General features: G+C 40.0%; 1 protein-coding gene across 7 annotated transcripts in view; it reads left to right on the top strand.

Moving 5' to 3' along the window:
- LOC134482477 (ankyrin repeat domain-containing protein 7-like) overlaps positions 1-25,403 on the top strand; it is a 145,962-nt gene that overhangs the window by 105,603 nt on the left and 14,956 nt on the right. For 2 of the 7 annotated variants that reach the window (XM_087589386.1, XM_087589387.1), the window contains exons 2-5: positions 9,043-9,157; positions 9,884-10,057; positions 11,103-11,209; positions 13,195-13,247. In XM_087589386.1, the coding sequence (XP_087445512.1) occupies positions 9,043-9,157; positions 9,884-10,057; positions 11,103-11,209; positions 13,195-13,247 (449 nt within the window). Of the gene's footprint in view, positions 1-4,136; positions 4,556-9,011; positions 9,158-9,883; positions 10,058-11,102; positions 11,210-13,194; positions 13,248-21,104; positions 21,203-25,403 lie in introns of those variants that run through there. The other 5 variants (XR_015639744.1, XM_087589385.1, XR_015639743.1 and 2 more) reach the window with 5 other exon arrangements.

Raw genomic sequence — 25,403 nt, 5'->3', positions numbered from 1 at the left:
ACCCCAACCTGGAAAGTGTACAGAGAAGGTGGTAAGTCCATTTTAAATGGGATGACTCCTTTACATCTCTCCCTCAAGACTTCATTATCTCTATAGCAAATAAACGTAGAGATTCTAAGAGATTGGGGTGATAGATTACTGTAGTGAGTGACTTACCGACATAATACCAAGTAACTAGTAAAAGAGAAGAAAAAACAACATGGAATCTGAGAAGTAATACTAAGAAGTCAATAGGATTCAAACAAGGAATTGCTGAGTGGATGAAGGTAGAGGTCAGTACTTTCCCTTTCGTGCATTCAGAGGACCTGTGGGAGCATCACCTAAGGACGGCACAATGGCACCAGCCACCCTGGGTTTCCCTTCAGTATTTAGGTATTTTAGTAATTTCTGCAATTTAATGAGTATAAATATCCTCCACTTGGGAAGAGAGATGTGATGTTTGGATTCCACTGAGCATGGATGTTTGTTAAAATTTGTTCTCAGTCTAATAGGTCAGGTCTGCACCTGAAGGGTGCACTGTGCACTCACTGATTTTGGTGAACAGGATTTTATGTGTGAAAAGAATAAATACTTCTCACGCACTTACCAGATGACACAATCCAGGAGATTGGAACCTTGATCAAGGAGAATCCATGTCTCTGTGAATGCAGTGTCCTGGAGGTGACTCATTTGTCCTTCTTTGCCATCGGGCAGGCAGCAGGCCAGTACCATGACAGTAGATGTATCCATGTCCAAGGTGTTCCTTAGTGAAGCTCAGTTTTTTTCAGAGATAAAGTGACGTCACGAACAGCAGATGACGTTTGCAGACATGACAATTTATGGAGTCTGGTCTGCATACGCTGTAAAGTTGTAAAAGAAAGCCAGCACAGCACTGTTAGTAAAACAGTCCAAGGAGAGCAGTGGGCCTCTGATTTGTGAGGGTTTATCATGACATTGCTAAGTAGGACTCCCTCTTGTCAAAGACTCTGCTGCTAGTCCTAGTGACTCATCCTATGAGTGTTGACCTAAACTGTTTGCCTTTTAATTAAGAGTTTCCCATTAAGAATATCCTAGTAAGAGCACTAGTGGAAGGGGAAGCCCTGGATCCTGCTAAGACTGAACCCCCAGTGAACTAGATTGTTGGGGGGAGGGCGGCAATGGGGGGAGGATGGGGAGGGGAACACACATAAAGAAGGGGAGGGGCAGGGATTAGGGGGATGTTCTCCTGGAAACCAGGAAAGGGAATAACATTCGAAATGTATATAAGAAATACTCAAGTTAATAAAAAAAAAAAGAGTTTCCCATTAAAATGTTTTAAGTGAAAGCCACAAGTTTCTATACTCTTTATTACATCAGTAGCTTTTTAGTGTATTTTTCAAGTGAAAACCAGTCTTCAACTGGTACCCTTTAAAACTTCAGGAGCTCCTTCCAGTACCTGATGGAATTAGGATGCCCCATTCTGTGTGGGGTGTTTTCAGCAAAGGCCCCTGTATTGGACTCATGACTGCTAGCATTTGTTCCATCCAGAAGACCTAGTTTTACAGGAATGCCCCCAAAATTCACTCTTCCATCCTCTCTGACTCTGCTCAACAGCAGCACTGGAGCCTTGGAGGCTAGGATGCTGGTTGATTTTAAGCAACTCTATAAAATGTGGATATAATCTGGGAAAAGTGAATCACAGTAGAGGTATCTTCTCCATCACATTGTCCTGAGGGCAAGTCTGAAGCTCATTTTTTTGTGATTGATGTATAATTGCCCTGCTAAGTGTAAAAGACAAAAGAGAGAACCCCAAATGGTCCAGCATGATGAACGGGTAAACAGAGTTTATCATATTGATACAATGGACTAGTCTCTAGAGATGGACAGAGGCATTGACAGTATCTTATGATAAAAGAAGCTATTATTTAATGACCAAGAAAGGGGATATTTCTATATTAGATGACTTCATTTTTGTTAAATATGCAAAATGACCTGGTTGGTGGGGGCATAGAAATTTATCCCAGCACTCAGGAAGCAGAGGCATGTAGATTTTCACGAGTTTGGGGCCAGCCTAGTCTACAGAGGTAGATTCAGGACAGCCAGAGCTACACACACTCAAACACACACACACACACACACACACACACACACACACAAACACACACACAGAGAGAGAGAGAGAGAGAGAGAGAGAGAGAGAGAGAGAGAGAGAGAGCGAGAGAGAGAAAGGGGGTAGGCAGAGACAAACTTTCTTGAAAATCAACCAATCACTCACACAAGGAATCAATTAAACAAACAAAAACCTCAAAAAACTAGACACCAAAAAACCCATCAATCTATCAAACAATGTCAGAAGCAACAGCAGCAGCAACAACAACAACAATGACAACAACAACAACGACGACAACATCTACACCAAAAACCAACCGAATGAGACCAAATGTTAGATTGGATTGCAGCCAGTTTACTCATTAACTCAAAGCATCCATGAAACCCAGGCACATCATGGGCTATGGTGTGCTCTACACATCCTGATCTTAAGTTCCTATACTTAAAGTAACACTTCTGTCATTAAAGAGGGATAGGCTGAGCTGGTGCCTAACAAGTTGATAGGGGGTAGGATCTGGAGGAATAAAGAGTACCTTCTAATGGCCACAGAGTTTTCTCAAACTTAAAATATTTTTAAAACCAATAGTATAAGGGATGCATAATTTAATGACATAGTAAGAATGCACTCCTAGATTATATACTTGAAAAAGATGAATTTGCTGCATAAGTGTATTACATACCTGTAAACATGTTATTATTGAAAGATTATGCTTCTTTCACATGTATGAATGTTTTGCCTACGTGTCTGTGTGTGCACTATATGTATGTCTGGGCCTGTGAAGATATGAGGGTTCTAGATCACCTATAATTAGATTTGAAGATGCCTTTGAGCTTCTTTGTAGGTGTTACTGTAGGTTTCAGGGTTTGAAGCTGACTGATATTGAGGATTACCTTTGCCCTCCAGTAGCAGACAGGTTACCTTCCAGTATTATGAACTCTGGTTAGTAGTGTGAAGATTCTAGTTAGACCCCGGCTCAACCTATCCCCCCCTGTGATGACAGAAATGTTATCTTCAGAAGTCAGTCCTGAACATCAGATTTTATAGAGCAACCAATAGTCTTGGCACTGGCTTGTGATGGTCAAGGTTTTCTATAGGACCCTTTGGGTAATGACTCAACAGGTTGTCACCCATTCCTGTTGCTGGATTTGTAACTTGGTGGCACAAGATGTCTAGGTGGAGCCTCGTGTCATGTTAGTTTTTGGCTCCATATGTATTCCATACATATAGGAAGCTAATAGAGTAGCAGATTTCCATTTAATTTTTTCAAAGGGACTTTAGTGTTTGTTGTCCCTCCCCTTATTTCCTACTTTACCTAGGCTTGCATGCCAGGGCTGTGGGTGCCTGGTTAAGAAAAAGAAACTGACCCTCTTCCTTATCAAGTATGAATCTGTATGCCCATTCCAACATGCAGCCAGCAGGTGACCAGGATACACTGGAGAGAGTGATCAACTCCAGTCAACATCATGTTGATGAATATGAAAGGAGGGTAATGGGGCTTGAAAAATGCGAGGGAGGTAGAAGTGTGTACCCTTTGCCTCTACCCATTTCTCCCGGTTCCCTCTCATTAACCCCTCCTATTCTAGCTTTTATCTCTTCCCAACACTATACACTCCTTCCTCTTCCTGGGGCGATATTCTTCTGCTCCCTAGTTCCCTAGTAGATAGTCAGGAATCCTGTGTGGTTATCCAGATTGTAGTTCTCATATCAGATACTTAAAACCTAACATCCTTAACAGCAGACACATGAAATGTTTGTTGTTTTGGGTCTGGGTTTGCTAAATCAGGATGATTTTTTTAGGTCCATCAGGCCAGTCTTAGGGTTACAGATTGCAATGGCTGCCCTAACTGCCCTCAGTACTCCCTTTGAAGGCCATGCAAATAGATCTACTTCAGCGTCAACATTGACAGAGCTTTGAACAAGCACTGAGGGGGCTGGGCTCCTAACAGTGGAGTCTGAGGGGGGCACACATGGAGCATAAGCATAGGGTACAGTCCGTAAGCCAGCTCCATTGTGAGCTCAGAGCATGTCACTATGGTGGTGCCAGTGCAGCTGTGTTACTAGGTGATGAAGTATAGTTCAGTTAACCCTGAACGAGCAGGTCTTGCCTACACTTCTTTGGCAAGAATTGGTGATTTTAGCAAACTCTTATCGTATAATTTGGGAGGTGGAGATTAGCTAAATGGGAGGGAAGAGAGAGTAAGAAGGTCCTGGGCGGCCCTAGCGCTCCATAATGGAGGAAGATTTTGAATATGATGCTCTGGCATTGAAGTTCCCCAGAAGGGGACGTTGGTACACCCGTCTGTGGCGCTCCTGTCCTGGTTTTGGATGCCTGCGTCAAAAGAAAACGACGAAATTTCCCCTCTATCTGATCGGGTATGATCCCGTGGGTCGATTACAAAGAGCGGCCTGTGTTGGGGACGTGGAGAAAATTGAAAGTATGATCCATGAGTGTCATCATCATGTGGATGAATCTGATTGGAGGGGCAGGTAATGGGGCTTCAAATTGATGAGGGGAGTGAAAGGAGGAGGGTAGGAACTGTTAGGGACACTCAGGGCTAAGGAGGAAGACAAATCAACTTCCAGGGCTACAATCTGAGGGTAGAGAGTGGTCATACATAGGCTCATTTTCACTGGGGACCCCTGGGTTTTATACCTGCTAAATGCTCTTAGTCGTATGAGACCTCCACACTGTGGAACAGCAGCTCCTAGGCCTTAATGAAACTACATAATTTTATTCTTATGTTAACCCTTACATTTTGTAAACATACAAAAAGACACACACACTCACACACATAAATACCGTTGATTTGCCTCTGTGTATTTTCTGTGTACCATTGTGATAGAACCTGGTGCAGGATCCCCTGGAACTGCAGCTATAGACAGTTGTGAGCTGCCCTGTGTGTCTTAGCAATCAAACTGAGTTCTCTACTAAACAAAACTAGAGCTGTTATTGCCAAGACCCCTATCTAGATTTTCTTTCTTCTTTGTTGTTGTTGTTGTTTTCTGTTTTTTCATTTTTATTAGATAGTTCATACATTTACATTTCAATGTTATATCCTGTCCTGCCTCTTCCATCCCACTTCCCACTCCCCCTGATTCTATGACGACTTTCTTAATACATAATATGATGCAATATAATAATGTATAATATAATATAATGTATATGATACAATATAATAATATAGTATAAAATAATAATGGATCAAAGACATTTAGAACTGGAACTGTGACCATGCTCCCATGTAATCACCTTCTGTACTGTTGTTTTTACATCGATACACATGTGAAGGACAGAGATTGTCCTCATCTCACTTCCTGTGCCCCACACGTGTGGAGCTTAGGGTGTGGTGGTCAGAGACAATGTCGACTGCTAGTTATGTTGTACCACCATGGGGTTCTAAGGCCTGAGCTCAGGCAAGCAGGCCTCCCTGTGGGTTCCAGCCCATCGTCCCTCTGTTCTGGAGACTCCACTCAAGCAAGTCCATGGTGTGCTTTATTTACTGTCTTGGAGCACACTGATCCTCACACTTGTAGGCAAGTGAGCTTTGCGGATCCCCTTATCCCAAGATCAGCAGTCAGGTTTTCAGGACAAATGCTTTACCAATTGAGTTTTAACAACTACCCCAGCCCCTCATTCCTTTTTCTCTGTGTGTGTGTGGGTTCTTACCATGAACCCCCTTGCTCATCGTCCCTCCTCCTCTTATATGAGGGTTCACCCCCACCCGTTTGCCCACTCCTTCGGGATTCCCTGCCTTAGCATTCCGTTCCACTGGGGCTAGAGCCTTGGCAGGACCACGGGCTTCTCCTCTTATTGGTGCCCAACAAGGCCATCCTCTGCTACATATGCAGTTGAAGCCAGGGGTCTTTCCATGTGAACTCTTTAGATGAACGGATATCTGGGTTCTCTCCAGCTCCTCGCTATTATAAATAAGGCTGTTGTGAATGTAATGGAATATGTTTCTTTGTTTTATGTTGGAGCCCTTTTTGTGTATATGCACAGGAGTGTGTAAAGCTGGGTCCTCCGAACAGATTTCCAGAGTTGTCCCAGCTTGCTCTCCCACCTACAAAGGAGGAGTGTTCCTCCTTCTCCAAATCCTCGCCTACCTCTGTTGCCTGAGTTTTGATCTTAGCCACTCTGACTGGTGTGGCGTTGAATAACAGGGTGGTAATGATTTGCATTTTCTCTGATGACTAAAGATGTTGACCAGTCCTTTAGGTTCTTTTTGGCCATTTGATATTCCTCAATTGAGAATTCTTTGTTTAGCTCTGCTCCCCTTTTTGTATTAAAGTAATTTGATTCTCTGGAGTCCAACTACTTGAATTCTATGTGTATATTGGATGTAAGCCTTCTATCAGATGTAGGATTCATAAAAATCTTTTCCAATCTGTTAGTAGCCATTGTTTTCTAATGACAGTACTCTTTGCCTTACAGAAGCTTTGCAATTTGATGAGGTCCCATTTGTTGATTCTTGATCTTGGAGAATAAACTATTGCTGTTCTGTTCAGGAAATTTTCCCAAGTATTCCAGGCTCATGTATTCTAGGCTCTTCCCCATGTTTTCTTCTTTTAAGTTGAGTATATCTGGTTTTATGTGGAGATCCTTGATTTGCTTGGATTTTAACTGTGTACAGGGTGATAAGAAAGGTTTGATTTGCAGTCTACATGCTGAGTGCCAGTTGATTCAGCACCAGTTGTTGAAAAAGCTATCTTTTACCCACTAGATGGTTTTAGTTCTTTTGTTAAAAATCAAGTGACCATAGGTAGGTGTATGGGTTCATTTCTGGGTCTCCTATTCTATTCTATTGATCTACTTGCCTATCGCTGTACCAGTATCATAACATTTTTATCGCTATTGCTCTGTAATACAGCTTAAGGTTAGGGAGGGTGATTCCCCCAGAATTTTTTTTCTTGTTGAGTATAGTTCTCAGGATCCTGTTTTTTTGTTAATGCAAGTGAATTTCCAAATCGCTCTTTCTACCTCCATGGGGAATGGAGTTAGAATTTTGATGGAGATTGCGTCGAATCAGTAGATTGCTTTTGGACAGATGGCCAATTTTATAATGTTAATCCTGCCAGTCTGTGAGAATGGGAGATCTTTCCATCTTATGAGATCTTCTATTCTTTCTTCAGAGACTTGAAGTTCTTACCGAACAGGATTTTCACTTGCTTGGTTAGAGTCACACTGGGTTATTTTATTTTATTTGTGATTATTCTGAAGGTGTTGTTTCCCTAATTCCTTTCTTAGCCTATTCATCCTTTGAATAGAGAAAGGCTACTGATTTGTTTGAGTTAATTTTGTATCCAGCCACTTTGCTGAATTTGTTTAAGGGGGCATCCTTGACTACTCCCTGATTTTAGTGGTATTCCTTCAACTTTCTCTCAATTTAGTTGGATGTAGGCTATTGGTTTGCTGTATATTGCTTTTCCTATGTTTATAGTAAGCTTTGAATTCCTGATTTTTCCAAGACTTTTAAAGGTTAGCACATCATTCTTATATCCTGTCTTTATGGTGGAAGGGGAATCGATGACACACCAGCATATTTTCCCTAGTTCACATGCTTCTTGATCATTTTGTTATTCTAAGATGTTAATTAGTCTTTAAGGTGAAGCTTCATATAAAGAATACAAGAATGAATTTTAGTTTTAAAATATTCTTCTGTTCATTGAATATTTTCTTTAAAAACACTGAATTGTCCAATGGTAATTTTTCATTCTGTCAGTCCATTTATTCCCCACATGTAACTTAGATATCCCCTGTGTAGAATACACATTCTAATATCTCTCAAGATCTTCGCATTTGTAAAACTTCATTTCTCTGCCCAGTCAAGCTTCCTTACATTGTATAAATTTAAATATAACATGAAATGAACATTACTCTTTGGAACCCTCCTTTCATTTTACTGAAACTCTATGAATCTCAAGCAAGGCAGCTATGCCACCATAGGTTATTACCTTGTAGCAATATTTACCTGATTTTGGTGTGAGTCCATGGGCACATTGATCAATATACGGCAAAGCATGAGGTCCTGGTTTCTATACCAAGTATAGAAGTGTTACATATGGGCATAAAAAATGAAATGTGAAAATAAAAATAAAAGAAAGTATTGAGGACTGAGGGCTTACATTTTTGTTCACTGTTAAAAATGTACATAGATGCAAGTGACCGGTAAAATTGCCACTTACCTGTCGATTGTGACATATTTTGTTTAATGTAGGGCACAATGGGTTGCATGATAATTACCTTTTATTTTGTAAAGTGCTAAAAGTATGCTAATTATAGTTGTAAAATAATAAAAAGGATAAATGACCTTCCATTCTTAGAGAGGGTAAAATGTGAATGAAAATGAAGGTAACCACAATGGATAAGATAGGAGGATTAAGAAATGTAAACTTCTTTTATATGAATTTTTTTATGTGTACTGCTGATAAAATCCTGTTTTTCTCTCACAGAATAGTTCTGTTTGTTATCACTAGGAAGAGAAATCATTACCATGATCAGGAAATGCTGAGCTCTCAGGAGCTGGAAATGCTTGTAGTGTTGTAGCAGATTTCTTCCCCATTCGAACTGAAACATCAGAGTAGCCCCTATTAAGATATGTTTAATGTTCATCCCTTGGATGGGGACATGGAGTCATGGAGCTCCTGAAAATACCGAGGAGTAACTAGTAAGTTCCAGATATTAGAGTATGACTTAAATTCAAGCTGAGATCAATTTGGGAACTTTTCTAGGATTCAGACAGGCTGCTTTGAGCAGCGAAGAAGGTCAGGATAGAACACCTGCCTTAAATAGGAAGAGTCATGTACCATATCCCTAGCACAGTAAATGAACATTTGAGTAGACCTCAATAAATAAGAACATTGTAGTTACTTTCTTCCATCAGATAGAAATCACCTTCATATTATGTAGTACTTACAGGTGATGAGAGTCTTACTGGGAATTCAGAGATGTTGCTAAATGTGTTTTCAATTTGCAGGACATCGCTGCATTATGCGAGTGCCCACAACCATCCAGATGTAGTGACACTGTTATTAGAAAATAAGTCCAACATTAACATCCAGGATGATGAAGGCTGCACACCGTTGACTAAGGTAGCTATTGGCCATCTGTTTTGGTATGAAATGGATTAGAGGTGTCCTTGTTTGGTTTCTGTTGTTGTGAGAAAACACAGACCAAAACTTACTCAGGAGAGGAAAAAGTTATTTAGCTTACATTTATTCATCCCAGTTGATCCTCATGGGAAACCTGGTCAGGAACTCAAATCAGGAACTGTGGGGAAGAACTAAACTAGAGATCAGGGGAGAATGCAGCTTTCCATGGCTTTTACCCAGGTTTGCTCAGCTTTTTTTTATACAACTTTGAACTCAGGCATGCCCCTACCACAAGACCTTGGGCTTTCCTACTTCTGTCTAAATAAAAAAAATAGTTCCACACAGTGCCCCAGAGGCCAGTCCAATTCCTCAAGTGAGGATCTTTCCAGGTGTATTAAGCGTGTATCACATTGGCAAAAAGAACAAAATCTAAGCAAACAAGCAATCTCTGCATTGTGACAGCCAACCAGCACAGACCTGAGTGCTTAGGACATCTAGGTGGGTTGGTAGAACCCCTTAATTCTACCACTTGGAAAAAGATGTGGTGGGGAGATCATTAAATGAGTCAAGCCTGGAGTATTTAAGAAGACCTTGTGTCAAAATGGAGGGAAAATATGAATAACTAAAACTCTGTCTGATTTCAGAGAAACTATTCAGTGCCATTGTAGAAATGTTTCCCTTGGCTTCCTTGAAGTGAAGATGTATTTCTTTGTACAATTTCCACAGGCTGCGCAGCGGGACAACACACATTGTGTTTGTGTATTGCTCAGGCACAATGCTAATCCAAATTTGATGGATTACAGTGGGAATACAGCCTTTCACCATGCCATTTCCAGGGGCAGCATTGCAATTGTAAAGATGCTCCTGGAGTACAACGTAGATATTGAAGCCAAAACAGAGGTAAAGGTCATTCAACTTCATTCCCAATGCACTTCTAGCTACTTCTAGCTGGGACACTCAGACCTATTTTCTACATGCAGAACCTCAAGCATTGTCACTGAATGTGTTCAGAGGAACGCTTTTTCTCTTTAAATATATATATGTGTGTGTATGTGTATGTGTGTGTCTGTGTGTGTGTCTGTGTGTGTGTCTGTGTGTGTCTGTGTGTGTGTGTGTGTGTGTGTGTGTGTATTTATAATTAGTGCCAAAAAACCCACAGAATAGCATATTTTGTCTCAGCGTTGACTTTAAGTTTGAAATTCAAGATTATAGGCTTTAGGATTACACACACACACACACACACACACACACACAGACACACACAGACACACACACACACATACACACATACACACACACATCACATCACATCACATCTACACCAACAAGGAAAAGAAATACATTTCAAGTTTAATGATTGTAGAATATATAGAACTGGGTTGCTGCTAAGAAGGTATTGATGTGTGTTTGGCTCAGGGATGAGGGCAGACTGGGAAAGGAGAGAGGTGTCAGGCAAATTAGAAAATCTGATCATTGAGAAAATATACAAAACATTTTTATGATTTTCAAAAGTTTTGGTATTCATAGAAGATGCTATTGCCCTTGGGAGATAATTCTTAGTTTAGAAAAGAAATATATTTGGAGTGCAGATTGAGAAACTCTGCTCCAGATACCTCTTGAGCACACTCCTTCAACAGGGGCATACCAAACTTTATATTTTGGGGTTGTGTCCATGGAGGTCCTAGTTTTTGGAGCTAAGAAGATTGGAACCATTGAGTGTTTGGGGAAAATTCTGGAAGGGATTGGTGTTCATATGCAGTGTTGTGTAGACAAAAGATGTGTCAAAGGGAAGAAGAGAGCTGTGTGTGGAAAGCACAGCAGGTGTTGTAGGAAAAATGATGCCTTGTGACTCAGTACAGTGTGTGTTTATGTTCACAAAATCTGTGATGAACTTTCAGTTGAGAAACAAGTTGTTTTATAAAATGTAATATTGTTTTCTTTACAGTATGGCTTGACACCACTGCAACTTGCAACATATGAAAATCAGACTGAAATGATAAACTTCTTAGAATCAATGAGTGCAGATGCACAGGCCGTGCAAGTGTCAAACAGGTACAGTTTCTTCTCTTCTACAATCTTAGTGTTGTTCTTGATGGTGAGAATTGCTTAAGTCAGGAATATTAATATGATATTAAATGATTTGAAAAACTCAGAGAAATATTTAGAAAGCTTATTACACACGAAATATGAGCTAGAAAAGAGACTGTTCCAACACAACAAAAGAACAGCAGTACCAGGAGTACTACATAGCTCAGTAGTTCAGTTCGTGAGTCATGAACCAAGACAAAGAATAAGCTAGATCAGCTGTTGGTCCACTTCAGTATTTTTTATTTTGACACAGTTTGCCACTGAATTAAAGGTCATGTGTGTCATTGGCAAATGTTCTACCATGAATAAACACCCCCAGTCCCTGAGTCTGAAATTTTATAATTTCTGACCTTAAAAATGACAGTATAAGCCATATCTTTAGAATTATATGTTACATAATCACAGGTAATAAATAGTGTTTCCTAATGATCTGTTTGAAATGTCCAATGCAGTAGAAAACTACCTTTTGCTAGGAGGTGTTCGGTAAACTTTCATCCTGTAATTAACTAGCAATGTTGGTGATATTGCAGTCCAAGACATTTTTGTTTCACATTTCAGATGGAGCTTTTAATGTGGATATATAAATAGTTCATTTCCTTCCACATATTCTGGTATTTTAGAATTATAAATCTTCTCCTAGATTTTGTGAATGTTTAGCTCTAAATAAATTGATCTTACAAAGCTATATTCCCTTCCATATGAAATAAAATTATTATGCTGAAATTCCCTGTTTAGTACACATGTTTACCTAATGTTTATGTTGAGCCATTATTTCCAGACAACAGATCTGTGCTTTAAGGTGAGCCTTTCTAGAGAGAGCTCACTCTCCTTTCAAAACTTAATGCTCTTTGAAATATTTAATTTTATTTTTTCTTATTCATTTTACATCAAACTCACTGACCCTGTCTCAGTCTCCCTATTCCACAGTCCTTTCTGGTTCCCCTTCCCCTTCACCTCTGAGCAGTCATGGATCCCCTATGTATCCCCACACCCTGGCACTTCAAGTCTCTGCAAGGGTAGACACTTCCTCTCTCTCCAAGGTCAGACAAGGCAGCTCAGCTAGAAGGAGGTATCCCATGTATAAGGAACAGCTTTTTGATAGGCCCCATCCCAGTTGACTGGGACCTATATGAAAATCCAGCTGCTCTTCTGCTACATATGAGTGGGAAGGTGTGAGTCCAGCCCGTGTATGTTCTGTGGTTGGTGGTTCAGTCTCTGAGAGCCCCAGGCGTCCAGCTTATTTCACTCTGTTGTTTGTCCTCTGGAATTCTTATCTCCTTGCAGACCTGGAATCTTTCCTCCTAGTGTTCCCTAAGAGTCTACTGCCATACATCCCTGAGCAATGCAAATATTCTCTTTAGAGTTTTTAAGAGGGAGGGAGGAGAGAGAGAGAGAGAGAGAGAGACAGACAGAGAGAGAGAGAGACAGAGAGAGAGAGACAGAGACAGAGAGAGAGAGACAGAGAGAGACAGAGAGACAGAGAGAGAGAGACAGAGACAGAGACAGACAGAAAGAGAGAGACAGAGAGAGAGAGAGATTGATTGATTGTGTGTATGCATGCTTGAGCCTTTTAGTTTGTGTTCTATTTAAAAAGCTAACCATGCCTCATGTTTTCTCTTGAGAAAGTCGCAAGGATACCAGTCAACAGTCATAGTGAATTGCTGAAAAATAAATTCAAAATTGTTTGACTAGACCTGTAGTTCCATGAATTACATCCCAGACTGTGGGAGGGAGGAGACACACAGACCTTTGTGAGTTAAGTACAACATGGTCTATGGCGTGGGTTTCAGACCAGCATGGCTACATAGTGAGATCCGGTTTCAAAAAACATTGTTTGTGAACATCTAAACTAAGATACTGGGGACTGAAATATAAAGGTCTTCAAATGCTCGCTAAATGTTTTTCTTATGAATAGTACAATAACCATAACTTATAAATCTATGCCACAGTGCAAGAACACCAGCACATAAAAAAGAAGTGAAGCATGTAAGATTTTTGGAAGGTAAGATTTTTTATATCATATATAAATTTACTATATTGTAGCTGGTCTTATTCACCCTAGATAAAATAGTGTGGACATTTTAGCTCCTCTCCTACTGTGACCACACAAGGCAGCCCAGCTAGCAGAAAGGAATCCAAATGCAGGCAACAGAATGAGAACCTGCCCTCACTTCAGTAAACCAGGAGTCCACATGAAGAGCACGTGAAGCTGCACGTCTGTTACCTCTGAATATGGGGTCTATGTGCAGCCCTGACGTGCTCTTTGATAGGTGGTTCAGTCCCTGTGAGCCCTCATGGGCCCCTGTTGGTTAATCTGTAGGTTTTCTTGTTGTGTTTCTGAACCTTCAATGGAACTGTCCTCCTTTGAATTCAATATCCTTCCCCCAACTCTTTCACAAGACGCCCCAACCCCCACCTGATATTTATTTGGCTGTGGGTGTGTACATCTGTTTCTATCCAGGGCTTGATGAAGACTCTCAGAAGAATTATCCAAAGCTTCTGTCTGCAAGCATAGCAAAATATCATTAATGGAGTCAAAGACTGGCTCTCTCCCACAGGGTGGGTCTCAAGTTGGTCCAGTTATTGGTTTGGTATCTCCTTAATGTCCGTTCCATTTTAACCTGCATATCTTGGTGGTAGGATAAATTTTGGGTTGATGTTTTTCTGAGTGCTTTGGTGTTCTCCTCCTTCTCCTGGAAGTCTCCCCTGTGTACAGAAGATGACCACTGAAAGCTGCATATCACCTGCTGCTAGTAGGCTCTGCAAGTCTCAGCTCCATAGATAGACTGCTAAGAGCCCCCATGGTTCCTGGTCTTTGTTTCACCACAGAGATGCCTCTCCACTGGTATCTTCTGTCCCAGCTCCCACACCACACCTGCTCTGATCCTTAGTTCCCCTCCCCATCCTACAAATTTCCCTCCCTCAATCGAATCCTGATATCTATTTCATTTTCCCTCCCGAGTGAGATTCACGCATCTTCCCTTGGGCCCTCATTACTTAGCTTCTTTAGGTCTGTGCCCTGTGGCCTGGTTATTCTGTAATTTATGGCTGCTAAGGTCCTCACCTTTAAGTGAGTACATACCATGCCTGTCCTTCTCGGTTTCAGTTACCTCATCCAATATGATGTTTGCCAATCCCATCCATTTGCCTGCAATTTTCTCAAATTCCATGTTTTTCATAGCCGAGTATTATTTCATTGTGCAAATATACCACATTTCCTTAATCAGTTTTTCAGTTGTCTCCTGTCCATGGCTATTACAAGGAGAGGTTTTATGAACATAGTTAAGCAAGTGTGCTTGGGTGGTATGGTGGAGCAAGTTTGGGGTATATGCCCATGATTGACATAGTTGTGTCTTAAGGTAAAAACTATTTCAAAATTTTTGAAAAAAAACCCGCCAAATTGCTTTTCAAAAGGGATTTTAGGGGTTAGAGATTTAGCTCAGCGGTAGAGCACTTGCCTAGCAAGCGCAAGGCCCTGGGTTCGGTCCCCAGCTCTGAAAAAAAGAAAAAGAAAAAAAAAAAAAGAAAAGGGATTTTAATGTCTCTCCCACCAACAATGGAGGAATGTTCCCTTTACTCAATATCCTTGTCAGCATGGCTGTCACTTGAGGTTTTGATTCTGGCTGCTCTGACTGGTGTAGGATGGACTCAGGGTCCTTCTTATCTGCATTCAGTGATGACTGAAGATGAGCATTTGATGTCTCTCGGCCTCCTGAGCATCCTCGGCTGGGAATGCTTCGTTTACCACTGTACACCATATTCAGATTGGTTTATTGCTGTCTAACTTTTTGGGCTTTTTATATATTTTAACCATTATTTCTCTGTGAAGTGTAAGACTGATGACGATCTTTTCCCAAAATGTAGGCTTCTCTTTTGTCCTTTTGATGGTGTCCTTTGCTTTACAGAGGTTTTTAAGTTTTGTGAGTCCCCATTTATCAATCATTGATCTCAGAGGCTGGGACAGTGGTGTGCTGTTCAGGAAATTGTCTACTGTACCGATGTCCTCAGTATATTGAAGTTTCTGTTTCAATGTCAAGGTCTTTCATCCACATGAACTTGAGTTTTGTGCAGGTTGAGAAATACAGATCTATTTGCATTCTTCTTCATGCAGACATACAGTTACACCTGCACCATTTGTTGAAGAAACTTTCCTATTTTCCCCATTGTGTGGTTTTGCCTTCGTCAAAATCATGTGTTGGTAGGTATGTGTGTTTTTTCTTTGATTTGATTCCATCGGTCAACTTTTTGTTTATATACTAATTCTATACAGCTTTTGTTATGATTGCTCTGTGATATGTCTTGATATCAGGGATGATGATACCTCCAAAAATTATTTAATTATTCAAGATATCTATCTATCATCTATCTATCTATCTATCTATCTATCTATCTATCTATCTATCATCTATCTATCTATCATCTATGTATCTATCAGCTATCATGGGTTTTTTGTTTTTTAAAGAATTGCTCTTTCAAGGTCTGTAAATAATGGTCTTGCAATTTTGAAGAGAAATGCATTGACTGTGAAGATGCTTTTTGTAAGATGGCCATTTTCACCTTGTTAATCCTATCCATCTGTAGTATAGGAGACCTTTCCATCTTCAGATGTCCTGTTAATTCCTTTTTCAGAGACATAAAGTTTTTGACAGGCAGGTCTTTAAGTAGCTTGATTAGAGTTGTACTGGGCTATTTAATGTTATCTGTGGTTACTGTAAAGGGTTTTGCTTGACTAAATTTTTCTTATCCGTTTTAACTGTTGCATGAGGAAGGGCTGCTGGTTTTTTGAGTTAATCTTGTATTCAGACACTTTTCTGTAAGGGTTTATCACCTTTGGTGTAGGTGTACTTTGGTAGATTTTGTGAGGTCTCTTTTGTATGTGGGCAGCTTTGCTTACTCTCTGGTTTTAAGTTTCTCTGCATATAAGTTGTTAGTGTTTATTGGCTGGTTCAGGTATGCAAATTTGATCACTGAGGTCTCTAAGACTTTTAACATGAAGGGGTGCTTGATTTTATCAATGGCTTTATCAGCATCTAATGTGATGACCAAGTGAATTTTTTTGACATCTCCACCCCTGCCAGCTGCAGCTATCCATTCATTTTCATGGTTGTCAAGCCATCTCCCCTGTATCTCCCCAGACCCGATCCTGAAACACTCAGTTGTCTCAAAACTACCCACTCCCACCTAGTTCCTTCCTTCCTCTGCCTCCTCTGAGTATTTTCCGGTATGTTCTCAGTTAGATTCAAAATCCTCTCTTGGTCCTTTCTTCTTCAACTTCTTTTGGTCCTGAGTATAGTATTGATATCCTGTACTTTATTGCTAATATCCACTTAGAAGTGAGTATACGCCATCCATGTCTTTTGGGTCTGGGTTATGTCACTCAGGAAGATATTCTCAAGTTCTATTCATTCACCTGCAAAGGTCATTATGTCTTTGTCTTTAGTAGGTGAATAGTATCCCACATTGTCTTTTTTCATTAAAAAAAAAAACTTCACCCTTGTCAGTTGCAGATTTCCATTCACTTTCAGGACCATCCATCCATCTCTCCTCTTCCTTACCCACACCTGATTCCGAACCCATCCCATAGCCCTCTGTATCTCTTCTCTATTCAGTTCACTCCCTCCGTCTTCCTCTTAGGACTGCTTTATGCACTCCTTTAAGTGAGATTCAGGCATCCTCACTTGTGCATTCCTTCTTGTGTAGCTTTTCTGAGTCTGTGGATAATAGCATGGTGTCTGTATTTTTGGCCAATAACCATCTATAAGTGAGTACATAACACACATGTCCTGTTTGGACTCCGGAGGATATTCTCAAGTTCCATTGATTTACCTGCAAAATTCATTCTGCCTTTGTTTGTAATAGTGGGATAATATGCCATTTTGAAAGTATACATCAGGCCTGATCAGGTGGGCACTCCTGAGGCTGCAGAGAAGGAGACCACCAACACTGCCCACCCCTGCCCACATCCCTGGCCCAAGAGGCAACTGTATAAGGCCTCTGGGTTCCCATAGGGGAGGGCCCAGGAGCAGCAAGACCCCTGCGCCTGAGACACCGCCGGAACCTGAAGGAAACAGACCGGATAAACAGTTCTCTGCACCCAAATCCCGTGGGAGGGAGAGCTAAACCTTCAGAGAGGCGGACACGCCTGGGAAACCAGAAGAGACTGCACTCTGTGCACATCCAGACGCCAGAGGAAAACACCAAACGCCATCTGGAACCCTGGTGCACGGAGGCTCCCGGAAAGAGCGGCGCAGATGTTCCCGGTTGCTGCCGCCTCGGAGAGGACTTAGGCAGTACCCCACGAGCAAACTTGAGCCTTGGAACCGCAGGTAGGACCAACTTTTCCCCTGCAAGAAACCTGCCTGATGAACTCAAGACACAGGCCCACAGGAACAGCTGAAGACCTGTAGAGAGGAAAAACTACACGCCCGAAAGCAGAACACTCTGTCCCCATAACTGGCTGAAAGAAAACAGGAAAACAGGTCTACAGCACTCCTGACACACAGGCTTATAGGACAGTCTAGCCACGGTCAGAAATAGCAGAACAAAGTAACACTAGAGATAATCTGATGGCGAGAGGCAAGCGCAGGAACCCAAGCAACAGAAACCAAGACTACATGGCATCATCGGAGCCCAATTCTCCCACCAAAGCAAACACGGAATATCCAAACACACCAGAAAAGCAAGATCTATTTTCAAAATCATATTTGATCATGATGCTGGAGGACTTCAAGAAAGACATAAAGAACTCCCTTAGAGAACAAGTAGAAGCCTACAGAGAGGAATCGCAAAAATCCCTGAAAGCATTCCAGGAAAACACAATCAAACAGTTGAAGGAATTAAAAATGGAAATAGAAGCAATCAAGAAAGAACACATGGAAACAACCCTGGACATAGAAAATCAAAAGAAAAGACAAGGAGCTGTAGATACAAGCTTCACCAACAGAATACAAGAGATGGAAGAGAGAATCTCGGGAGCAGAAGATTCCATAGAAATCATTGACTCAACTGTCAAAGATAATGTAAAGCGGAAAAAGCTACTGGTCCAAAACATACAGGAAATCCAGGACTCAATGAGAAGATCAAACCTAAGGATAATAGGTATAGAAGAGAGTGAAGACTCCCAGCTCAAAAGACGAGTAAATATCTTCAACAAAATCATAGAAGAAAACTTCCCTAACCTAAAACAAGAGATATCCATAGGCATACAAGAAGCCTACAGAACTCCAAATAGATTGGACCAGAAAAGAAACACCTCCCGTCACATAATTGTCAAAACACCAAATGCACAAAATAAAGAAAGAATATTAAAAGCAGTAAGGGAAAAAGGTCAAGTAACATATAAAGGCAGACCTATCAGAATCACACCAGACTTTTCGCCAGAAACTATGAAGGCCAGAAGATCCTGGACAGATGTCATACAGACCCTAAGAGAACACAAATGTCAGCCCAGGTGACTGTATCCAGCAAAACTCTCAATTTACATAGATGGAGAAACCAAGATATTCCATGACAAAACCAAATTTACACAATATCTTTCTACAAATCCAGCAATACAAAGGATAATAAAGGGTAAAGCCCAACATAAGGAGGCAAGCTATACCCTAGAAGAAGCAAGAAACTAATCGTCTTGGCAACAAAACAAAGAGAATGAAAGCACACAAACATAACCTCACATCCAAATATGAACATAACAGGAAGCAATAATCACTATTCCTGAATATCTCTCAACATCAATGGCCTCAACTCCCCAATAAAAAGACATAGATTAACAAACTGGATATGCAATGAGGACCCTGCATTCTGCTGCCTACAGGAAACACACCTCAGAGACAAAGACAGACACTACCTCAGAGTGAAAGGCTGGAAAACAACTTTCCAAGCAAATGGTCAGGAGAAGCAAGCTGGAGTAGCCATTCTAATATCAAATAAAATCAATTTTCAATTAAAAGTCATCAAAAAAGATAAGGAAGGACACTTCATATTCATCAAAGGAAAAATCCACCAAGATGAACTATCAATCCTCATCTTCGATTGGTTTATATACAAGTGTGCAATTTCTAGGCTTGAAAGTAAAATGATGCTATCTGGTGCTGGATAGAGGAGCCTTATTTTTTATTATGGCAGCTTGCTATTTTTGTAACATGGTGATTTGGTTGAACACAATAAATTACAGTAGTAACTGATCTCCCCCTCTTCCTGGATGAGTGAGGAGATGATTAAATGTTGATGTCAGCATCCATGAGCATATTCAGATGAGCTTCTGCTTCTGTTGAAAAGGATGCTGTGATTGATTGTGGTCCGAAGCTTTGAAGCACTACTTGGCATCTCCTTCCTTGGAGGTCTCACTGTTTAAACATAACAGATTTGATAGCTTGTTGGTAAGGTGAGGTCCAGCTTGTCTCCACTAGGTCATCTTCATGTGAATCCGGTGGTTATACGGTTTTGTTCTAGGGATATTTCATTTTTTTAATAACGGTTTTAGCTGACATTCATGGAGAGAATGAATCCTTAGAAGTGTGCCACTAGTGAAAGGAAATCCTGTCTAGAGTATGTTTCTTTACAAAGCTGTGTCACACCATCCTTTGGGCCCTCTGCTGGAAAAGTAGAATCAAGTCTCAAATAATGCCTTTTAAATTGTATCCTCTAGTATTATAGATGTAGGACAGTACTGTATCATACCTCTGTGGATGTAAAATAGCTTGTACCTGCTTTATGATACGTAGTAGTGACCGTGCTTTATCAGAGCTGTTTTTAATGATGTTGCTCAGAATGTTTTCTTTCCAGATGATGATTGAGAAGCTAATTTAAAAAAAAAATGGTGCCAGGTACCACAAGAGTAACAGAACTGTGCTGTTTTCTCGGGTTTTGTTTTTTTACTTTTTTTTTTAATGGAGTGTGCTGGATGTCTCTACAGTTTTGTTCAGATGACTGCAGAACCTGGAAAAGCTGTTGCTGCTGTTGATGCATAACACACTGCTATTATTGGTCTTTTTATATAAATATAAATATATATATATACAGATATATAATTTGAATTTTTTGAAACTTTAGCTGTGCTGTCAACTTTGGAAAAAAGTATCCCCGTTTACTGTGTTGAGTTGGCACTGTACAGAAATTAACAGCCATATTGGTCTAGAAATGTTGAACTTAAGTTTTTTCCATTTGTACAGGGGTAACACACTGTATTAAATATGTAAGGTCTTATATACGTGGGTTTGATTAAAAAAACTAATAAAGTATTTTCTAAATTAAACAAAAAAAAAGGCATCTGCCACCATGAAAAAAAAATGACCATCGATGCCATTTTATAACATCACCAGAGGTTAAACTATTAAATTTCCCAAAGAATGATGACTTTTTCTATTTAACCTAGAATATAAGTAGCTTGCAATTCCAAAAAAAAAAAAAAAAAAAAAAAAAAAAACTTTGAAAGTGTTTGTCTGCACTTCCTACTTAATCAGGAAATATTTCTACTTAGTTGTCTTTTGGGGTTGAATACAAGATAATCATAGTCTCAATAAAAGCTTAAGTTGGTATTTTTAAGAAGATTTATTAGACCTAAAAAGATGGTGTTAGGTTGTTAATGCAAGTAAGGATAAAATGTGATTTAGATCCAGAACTCTGAACTCACCAGGATAGGATAGATAATAGGACATTTTTTTAAATTACCACATACTATGGACTTGACATTGTAAATATATATCACACCTTATAACTATTATAATTTTTATAATTTTATTCAATTTATATTTGAAAAAGAGACATTTATGGTACTTCAAAGGGGGATTATTGAGAGATTATCTAATATCGATATGACTATGGCACTTGTTAATAATAAATCTGATGGCTTATTATTTAGGTGGTAAATAAGAAGTGGAAAATCTGGGAGAAATCATAATTCTGAGATAGAATGCGGCAGGAGATTCACCTTGGAAGACGTGAGGAGAGAGACACATAGTACCTGAACATGGTTAAGTGGGCATGTTACAGAATGTAGGTTAAAATAGTCAGTTATTCTAAATTGTGATCTAGTTAGAGAAGAGCCTCACTATATACTCAAGGTATTTGTAAATATATCTTGAGTCTGAGTCTTAGTTCTCGGAGCATGGCGCTGTGTGGAAGAACTGGATCAAACTGCTACATTATATTGTTCATGAGTTTTAAGCCAAGCTAAGTTTACAGGGGATATTGTCTAAGCACATACTCAAATAATAAATTATAGATGCCATAAGTTGTTAAAAGTTATGATTTTTGTAGTAGAATCATCCCTCATATTTGAGTTGAGGTCTTGCAGTTGATTTGGTAAACTAACCTGAAATTGATTAAATGAATGTATTTGAATTTAATTGATAAATTATTGATATTTATGTCCATGGAAATGGTTGAAGGGATAACTTTGTATGGTAAACTGTAGAAAAACACAGAATACATGTCATTACAGTGGATTTAAACTTTTTTTCCCAGATTTCAAGTTTTATTAAAAAGCTTACATTAATAAAAAAAAGCATATTATTGAAATAATAGACACATTGGTCAATGTATAGAATTGAAAAAAAAAAGAAAGTATACATCACTTTCTTTTTTTTATTAACTTATGTATTTCTTATTTACATTTCAAGTGTTATTCCATTTGCCAGTTTCCAGGCCAAAATCCCCCTAACCCCTCCCACTCCCCTTCTTTATGGGTGTTCCCCTCCCCATCCTCCCCCATTGCCGCCCTCCCCCCAACAATCACTTTCACTGGGGATTCAGTCTTGGCAGGACCCAGGGCTTCCCCTTCCACTGGTGCTCTTATTAGCCTATTCATTGCTACCTATGAGGTCAGAGTCCAGGGTCAGTCCATGTATAGTCTTTAGGTAGTGGCTTAGTCCCTGGAAGCTCTGGTTGCTTGGCATTGTTGTTCATATGGGGTCTCGAGCCCCTTCAAGCTCTTCCAGTCCTTTCTCTGATTCCTTCAATGGGGGTCCTATTCTCAATTCAGTGCTGGCATTCACCTATGCATTTGCTGGATTCTGGCTGTGTCTCTCAGGAGAGATCTACATCCGGCTCCAGTCTGCCTACAATTCTTTGCTCCTCCATCCTGTCTAATTGGGTGGCTGTATATGTATAGGCCACATGTGGGGCAGGCTCTGAATGGGTGTTCCTTCAGTCTCTGTTTTAATCCTGGCCTCTCTATTCCCTGCCAAGGGTATTCTTGTTCCCCTTTTAAAGAACGAGTGAAATATTCACATTTTGATCATCCATCTTGAGTTTCATGTGTTCTATGCATCTAGGGTAATTCAAGCATTTGGGCTAATATACACTTATCAATGAGTGCATACCATATGTGTTTTTCTGTGATTGGGTTAGCTCACTCAAGATGATATTTTCCAGTTCCAACCATTGCCTATGAATTTCACAAAGGTATTGTTTTTGATAGCTGAGTAATATTCCATTGTGTAGATGTACCACATTTTCTGTATCCATTCCTCTGCTGAAGGGCATCTGGGTTCTTTTCAGCTTCTGGCTATTATAAATAAGGCTGCTATGAACATAGTGGAGCACATGTCTTTTTTATATGTTGGGGCATCGTTTGGGTATATGCGCAAGAGAGGTATAGCTGGATCCTCAGGCAGGTCAATGTCCAATTTTCTGAGGAACCTCCAGACTGATTTCCAGAATGGTTGTACCAGTCTGCTTTCCCACCAACAATGGAGGAGTGTTCCTCTCTCTCCACATCCTCGCCAGCATTTGCTGTCACCTGAGTTTTTGATCTTAGCCGTTCTTACTGGTATGAGGTGAAATCTGGGGGTTGTTTTGATTTGCATTTCCCTTATGATTAAAGATGTTGAACATTTCTTTAGGTGTTTCTCAGCCGTTCGACATTCCTCAGCTGTGAATTCTTTGTTTAGCTCTGAACCCCATTTTTTAATAGGGTTATTGGTCTCCCTGCAGTCTAACTTCTTGCGTTCTTTGTATATTTTGGATATAAGATCTCTATCTGTTGTAGGATTGGTAAAGATCTTTTCCCAATCTGTTGGTTGCCGTTTTGTCCTAACCACAGTGTCCTTTGCCTTACAGAAGGTTTGCAGTTTTATGAGATCCCATTTGTCGATTCTTGATCTGAGAGCATAAGCCATTGGTGTTTTGTTCAGGTTTTTTTTTCCAGTGCCCACGTGTTCCAGATGCTCCCCTAGTTTTTCTTCTATTAGTTTGAGTGTATCTGGTTTGATGTGGAGGTCCTTTATCCACTTGGACTTAAGCTTTGTACAGGGTGATAAGCATGGATTGATCTGCATTCCTCTACATGTTGACCTCCAGTTGAACCAGCACCATTTGCTGAAAATGCTATCTTTTTTCCATTGGATGGTTTTGGCTCCTTTGTCAAAAATCAAGTGCCAATACGTGTGTGGGTTCAATTCTGGGTCTTCAGTTCTGTTCCATTGGTCTATCTGTCTGTCTCTGTACAAATACCATGCAGTTTTTATCACTATTGCTATGTAATACTGCTTGAGTTCAGGGATAGTGATTCCCCCTGAAGTCCTTTTATTGTTGAGGATAGTTTTAGCTATCCTGGGTTTTTGGTTATTCCAGATGAATTTTCAAATTGTTCTGTCTAACTCTTTGAAGAATTGGATTGGTATTTTGATGGGGATTGCATTGAATCTGTAGATCGCTTTTGGTAAGATGACCATTTTTACTATATTAATCCTGCCAATCCATGAGCATGGGAGATCTTTCCATCTTCTGAGGTCTTCTTCAATTTCTTTCTTCAGAGTCTTGAAGTTCTTCTTGTACAGATCTTTTACTTGCTTGGTTAAAGTCACGCCGAGGTACTTTATATTATTTGGGTCTATTATGAAGGGTGTCGTTTCCCGAATTTCTTTCTTGGCTTGTTTCTCTTTTGTGTAGAGGAAGGCTACTGATTTATTTGAGTTAATTTTATACCCAGCCACTTTACTGAAGTTGTTTATCAGCTTTAGTAGTTCTCTGGTGGAACTTTTGGGATCACTTAAATGTACTATCATATCATCTGCAAATAGTGATATTTTGACTTCTTCTATTCCAATCTGTATCCCCTTGACCTCCTTTTGTTGTCTGATTGCTCTGGCTAGAACTTCAAGAACGATATTGAATTAGTAGGGAGAGAGTGGGCAGCCTTGTCTAGTCCCTGATTTTAGTGGGATTGCTTCAAGTTTCTCTCCACTTAGTTTAATGTTAGCAATTGGTTTGCTGTATATGGCTTTTACTATGTTTGGGTATGGGCCTTGAATTCCTATTCTTTCCTGGACTTTTATCATGAAGGGGTGTTGAATTTTGTCAAATGCTTTCTCAGCGTCTAATGAAATGATCGTGTGGTTTTGTTCTTTCAGTTTGTTTATATAATGGATCACGTTGATGGTTTTCCGTATATTAAACCATCCCTGCATGCCTGGGATGAAGCCTACTTGATCATGGTGGATGATTGTTTTGATGTGCTCTTGGATTCGGTTTGCCAGAATTTTATTGAGTATTTTTGCGTCTATATTCATAAGGGAAATTGATCTGAAGTTCTCTTTCTGTGTTGGGTCTGTGTGTGGTTTGAGTAATTGTGGCTTCATAGAAGGAATTTGGTAGTGCTCCATCTGTTTTAATTTTGTAGAATAGTTTGGATAGTATTGGTATGAGGTCTTCTATGAAGGTCTGATAGAATTCTGCACTAAACCCGTCTGGACCTGGGCTCTTTTTGGTTGGGAGACCTTTAATGACTGCTACTATTTCCTTAGGAGTTATGGGGTTGTTTAACTGGTTTATCTGTTCCTGATTTAACTTCGGTACCTGGTATCTGTCTATGAAATTGTCCATTTCTTGCAGATTTTCAAGTTTTGTTGAACATAGGCTTTTATAGTAAGATCTGATGTTTTTTTCATTTTGTCTGAATCTGTAGTTATGTCTCCCTTTTCATTTCCGATTTTGTTAATTTGGAAACACTCTCTGTGTCCTCTAGTTAGTCTGGCTAAGGGTTTATCTATCTTATTGATTGTCTCAAAGAACCATCTTTTGGTTCTGTTGATTCTTTCTATGGTCCATTTGTTTTTACTTGGCTGATTTCAGCTCTGAGTTTGATTATTTCCTGCCTTCTACTCCTCCTGGGTGTATTTGCTTCTTTTTGTTCTAGAGTTTTTGGTGTGCTCTCAAG

Source organism: Rattus norvegicus, chromosome 16 (assembly GCF_021556685.1).
Source record: "Rattus norvegicus strain SHRSP/BbbUtx chromosome 16, alternate assembly SHRSP_T2T, whole genome shotgun sequence".
NCBI classification, from domain to species: domain Eukaryota; kingdom Metazoa; phylum Chordata; class Mammalia; order Rodentia; family Muridae; genus Rattus; species Rattus norvegicus.
The sequence above is the reverse complement of the archived record's forward strand: the minus strand, read 5'-3'. Positions and strand labels throughout refer to the sequence as shown.